Raw genomic sequence first — 6,090 nt, forward strand, 5'->3', positions numbered from 1 at the left:
GTGCTTGGAATAAGACCTTTCCTTGGCCTGACATAATTCAGTCTCACTCTAATTGACAAACAGGAGCTATATGTCAGTGGTGTAAAGAAGTTAGAAAATTAAACTCAATGGCAACCACTGGTTCTTCTCAGGTATGTCCAATAGACTTCTGGTAGAGGACTGGAACTTTTGCTGGTGGTATTCCTATTCTTCTCCAAATAGGTGTCCTGGACTCCTAGTTTTAAAATCCTACCAAGACTGCTGTGTCATCAGAGCACCCCTTTGTGTAAACATTTTATCTCCAAACATTGAGAAGAAGTGCTAAAGTTCACAGGAGTGGAACATTTACTGGTGGGAGTCTTCTCCAAATAGGTGTACTGGACTCCCAAGTTTTAAAATCCTAGCGAGACCTCTTTGTCATCAGAGCACCCCTCTCTCATTACATTTTATCACAAACTTTTACATTTCACACAAACATTTGGCCACTAACTTCACATTTGAATGGTTTTTCTCCAGTATGGCTCCTCAAGTGCATCTTCAATTCAGCATTATGTTCAAACATGTGATTACAACCTTAACATATAAATGGTTTACTTTTAGTATGTATTGTCATGTGCATTTTCAAATACCTGTTTAAACTAAACATTTTATCACAAACTTCACACTTGAATGGATGATCACCAGTATGTATCTTCCTGTGCTTATTCAAATAACTACGCGTGAAAAACATTTTATCACAGACTTCACATTTGAATGGATTATCGCCAGTATGAATCAACATGTGCATCTTGAGCGCACTGTTTACTATAAACAGTTTGTCACAAAATTCACATTTGAATGGTTTATATACTGCATGTATCATCATGTGTCTCTTTAATGAACCCCTTTCTCCAAACACTTTATCACAAACTTCACATTTGAATGGCTTTTCTCCAGTATGTATCCTCATGTGTCGCACCAGATTAGAACTAAGTGTAAACATTTGGTCACAAATTTCACATTTGAATGGTTTTTCTCCCGTATGTATCCTCAAGTGTGTCTTTAAATCACCATTACGTGCAAACATTTGATCACAAACTACACATTTGAATGGTTTACTTTTATTATGTATTATCATATGCATTTTTAAATCACTGTTTAATCTAAACATTTTCTCACAAACTTCACATTTGAATGGCTTTTCTCCAGTATGTATCACCATGTGCTTTTTGAGCCTGCTCTTTACTGTGAACGTTTTATCACAAACTTCGCATTTGAATGGTTTATCACCAGTATGCATCATCATGTGTGTCTTCAAATTACCACTTGTTGTAAACATTTTATCACAGACTTCACATTTGAATGGTTTTTCTCCAGTATGCGTTCTCAAGTGAACTTGCAAATTGCCATTATGCTCAAACACTTTATTACAAACCTCACATTTGAATGGTTTCTCTTTGATTTGTATCACGTCCATCTTCAAAAGACTATTATGCAACGTTCGTTCGGGTTTCGCGGTCTTGGTGTACAACGCTGTGAAGTATCAAGAAGCAAAAAGAGGCTCTAAGTGCTTGAAACTTATATGAACATTATAAGAGCATTAACTTACCCAAGAAACAACAAATACTATTAAAATAACTCGATAAATGTTAAAACGTAGGTCTACAATAACATATACCAAGTTTTTATACTTCCGGAAAGACAACTCTGTCTAGGCTTCGTTTTACTGGTCAATGTAGATGGACACAGATCACGATTAATTTTGCTATATGTTCTCTACATTTATTTCTCAGTACTGACCTTTCCACTGTGTGACAATCAATACAAATCATATGTTAATCTAAAATACCTTCAAAGATTACTTCACGGTGAAGTTCTTGTCAAAGGTTGACCTGCTCTTTTTTTAGATGCTGAACTGTCAATATAGCAGCATGTAAACAGAACACAGATTTCACTTCCGGATCATCACCAAGGCCTTATTACTTATTGTGCACTGAACTGGAAGTATTAATTGTGACCCGATTCCAGATGGAAACAAAGTAGTCTTACAACGTAAGGCACATCTTCCGATATTTTGTTCTGGAGGGTGACGGGTCTTACCGCCTAAATAACAGCGCTGTGAAGCGTGTTTTGATGTCGACTAACAGTATAGCAAAAGTCAAATTTTCAGAAATAAAACAAACAATTGGTAACCAATAACGACGCTTTCCTATAAAGTAAAGTTATGATGTTTTTGTCATACTTTACTTACCCTGATGTCTTTTCTCTAATAAATTCAAATTGTCACAAAAGCAATGGACCTGTTTTCAAGTTTCGTTGGACTACATTTCAGCTGGCTGGAAAGCGATGAAAACCGGAAGTGCAGAAATCGGGTTAAGTTGAAATATGGTTCTTTAACGAAACGAATAAAAAAAAATAATATGTCTACTGGAAATGTAAAGCAACGTTTCGTTTCGTTCAAGAAACATTTCCACCAAACGAACCTACTTAAAGATACTTCGGCATACCTCGACTACCGTCATACTGCAACAAATTGAAATGTATGTCAAAAGAACATGGAAATGCGTCCATTTGCTAGTGTGATATTTTCATTTCGCCAGGATAAAGACAGCACAGTAGGTATATTAATCACACATAACTTAGTGAAAGGGTATCCATATAGGCTACCAAATGTGTGAGATATTCCTGAAACTTTGACTACGCTATTCAAGGCCGTTATTTGGAGAGTATGACATAGCACTAAAGCAAAACCAGCATGTCCTATGTCTTACATTGCAGGACTAGACACAAAGGAACATAAAGTTTGAAAGAAAAGAAACAGAGAAAAAAAAATGCAGGAAAAAGACTGATTAAAATAATACACCAACAAAAATGATAGAAAAAGAAACCAAGAAAAGAAACAATTATGAATTAAAAGTATAAAAAAAGGAAGAAAAACACTTTTACAGGTTTAAGAATCAAGTTGCAATGGAAGCGAATTTGTATCAAATGATCACAAAATTAACACATTAGCAGACTTCATACAATATTGCCTTTATGCACGTTTTTTTAATTTTATAGCTCTCTACATCAGTAATCATAAGATATGTGGTTTTGTTTATTTTGTTTTTACTGGATACCTCCAATATACGGCAAACATTTTCTACCACATACTCAGCATCCACCTTCCAATACCAAGCGTCGTTTAAATTATTCACTGAGTTCAGTCTTCTACTACGTGTTCACCAGTCAACGAGGGTAACCAGACTTACTTACGTTTGATTATGTTCGCTTTCGCCCTTAGGGCATTTGAAACATTTTTTTATTTAGGAATGTCGGGATGCTTAATTGGTCGTGAGGGAAGAGCACCTCTTCCCTTACGCGTTTATGCACACGATGTATGCTTCCAAATTGTGTCCGATTCCGGGACAATAAGTTCTACGGACATATGATGAGTGGGAATTGTAACACATACTCGTCATGATACAATCTGCATCAATTAAGACTTCTGGTGGCAATTAATACCCCACCCAAAGCGCCACCCCAGTCTTGTGCGTACACGCTCATGAGGGCAATTGGTAACCAGTCGAGTTGGAATTCTGAACAGGGAATGGGTAAAAGGGACTGGGCTGCGAGGCACCACAGAAGTAGGCGGGTTCTGAAACGACATTTTGTATTAGGTCAAATTCTACCCAGTTGCAAATATGGGTGTGACCTATTGCTAATTTGTTGTGTGGCAAATTTGTAATTAGAGTAATGTATTTTAGTTACATAATTTCTACTGTGTAGAAAGTTGGAAAATCGGTTTACTTAATGCACCCCAATTCTAAAAGAAAGTAAAACAATATATCAGTCTGGTTAGGTCCAAATGACATATTGTTTAGCGGTAGAGTTAGAGTTTCTACTGTGTAGAAAGTTGGAAAATCGGTTTACTTAATGCACCCCAATTCTAAAAGAAAGTAAAACAATATATCAGTCTGGTTAGGTCCAAATGACATATTGTTTAGCGGTAGAGTTAGAGTTTAGGTGTAAATTTAGAACCGCGGATAAGGATTATGGTAGTTGTAATAGTTTTAACGAGTCGAGGTTTCAGGCCAAATTGAAACATATTAATATCATGCATTTGGTTAAGCCCTAAAAAGAGAGCGAGCAGGAACTGGTAGATACATTCTAGAGCTTGAAACCTCTCCCTTTTTCATCCCTTGTATTCTAGTACTGCACCAAGCGGCCCCAATGATGATGTCTTTCAATTGGCTTTGTAAGCATATCATGGACCTTGTATATCTCTTGATTAGAAAGGCTAGTACTGCAGAGGGACAATCCAGAAACTTTCGCCCTAGGGTGCTGATATCAACAATGGGTTCTTTGTTTTCCACACATTTCTTTTCGAGGATTTTATTCAAGCAACCGTCGTCGTATCGTTCCGCATGCACGTCAGTTATTCGAGCAGTTAATGTCGGCTTTCTCAAATTTATTTTTTAAAACCATTTGGACAAAAACGCCAGATTATACCAATTCTTTTCCAGAGTTTGAAAGTATAAACATTGTAGAAAATCTAGCAGCAAATAATATATGTTTTGTAGTTGAGCAATGTAGAACAGAACAATTTAGAAATTCTTTCCTCGTAAAATCAATTGTGGACTGGACTTATCAGTTGTAGCTGTAGTAGGGTTTAACGCCATTTTTCAGCACAAGATAGGCTATACAATGGCGGGCAGTATAACTGGTGGAGGAAGAACCCTGGAAAACCCCGGGAAGAACCACCTACCCAGGAGAAGCTATTGGCAAACTTTCTCACGTACCAACGTTAGCCGAACCTGAGACTCGAACCCATGCAGACAGCGGAGAGATGGCAGTGATCTGGAACGGTGAGCGCTTTAGACCACTTGGCCATTCGGGGCCCCGGACACATCTGAGTCACATTGCTGTGTGCACGAAATCAGCGGAGAGCGTCAAGATTTTCTAGTTAGTGCACTCTTCCGGTGCACATATATGCCGTAACTGGCTCTGCACTTTACACATTGAGATTCATATTCAGATTTTTCTTATCATATCAATGTGCTTGTTTGTTGTTTCAATATTTTCTAGTAGGGTATTAAGTCCCAATTTTCTAATTGGTCAAATATGTAATTTACTATATCAGTCAGTTGTTGTATTATCTGGATTTTTCTTGGGCGAATCTGATTAAAATCTGATCTCCCTTGCCCTAAGTGAAGATCTGACGACGACCGCTTACCGGTCATGTTCTGGTGACATTTGAATTAGCCAAAGGAAATGCAGCTTTCAGAAATCTGAAAGTGAATAAAATCGTTCGGAACACTTTCATGCTCTTCGTCCATAGTGTTCTGTCTTCAAACGCGATGATGTAAGACTTCATCGGATTGGTTGATAAAATTAGCGATAATATGAATAACATCGGTTACCAGAACATGACATTTAAGCGGTCGCTATCATATCTTCATGTGTAACAGCAGAGATCATGTTTTAATTATATTGTAATTGGGCAGTACTCTCCTGGTTTAAGGGCTATGCAATTTAGCCAGGCTGCTAACAACTAGTTGTTTAATTGAGACTACCCATAGTCCTGTTGTTGTAGTAGCTATCGTTGATGTCGCTGCTGCTGTTTCCGGTGCTGTGGTTTTCATTGGTTTATTAACTTTTGTGTCTGTATTCTTTCTTCGGCTCCTTCACTGTTTGTTGTCCATGTTGGTGTTGCTTTTATTATTTCTGATGAAAGGACTACTGCCACTATCGTGTTTCCAGGAGTTGTATCAGTAGGTTTTCAGTCTTCGCAACTGCACATCAATATAGGACAGCAAATATTACAATTTATGCAGACAAGAGAAGGTGCCAAATTTAAGTGGCATTTTACTTTGCCTGTCAGGTTGGTAACTAATACTAAGATACAATGCAACAGACAATGTAGTACAACAGCAAGTACGAAATAAAACTGTGCAACTCTTTGAACGCAGGTGGAATTTACTTTAGAAAGAAAGGTAAGGAGTAGTTACTGGAGACGATACAGTGACAATGGAACTTTCGTGCGAAGCAGTGAAGATCGAATATGGCGACAAGAATAATTTCACATGGGTGACGTCACGGTACTGGAAACTGCGGGAAAATGGCAACAATGTTACAAGTGGTCTACCTCAA

The 6,090-nt window shown here is 37.7% G+C and overlaps 1 protein-coding gene across 1 annotated transcript; it reads right to left on the minus strand.

The window, feature by feature from the left end:
* LOC149784769 (uncharacterized) lies at positions 1-1,639 on the minus strand. The gene has a single exon (XM_089932787.1). It carries the CDS (start codon positions 1,433-1,435, stop codon positions 554-556), a length of 882 nt encoding a protein of 293 aa, XP_089788913.1. The 5' UTR covers positions 1,436-1,639; the 3' UTR covers positions 1-553.
* Positions 1,640-6,090: the final 4,451 nt, after the last annotated feature.

Source organism: Sinohyriopsis cumingii, chromosome 14, assembly GCF_028554795.1.
Source record: "Sinohyriopsis cumingii isolate HCF-2022 chromosome 14, ASM2855479v2, whole genome shotgun sequence".
Taxonomy (NCBI): Eukaryota; Metazoa; Mollusca; class Bivalvia; order Unionida; family Unionidae; genus Sinohyriopsis; species Sinohyriopsis cumingii.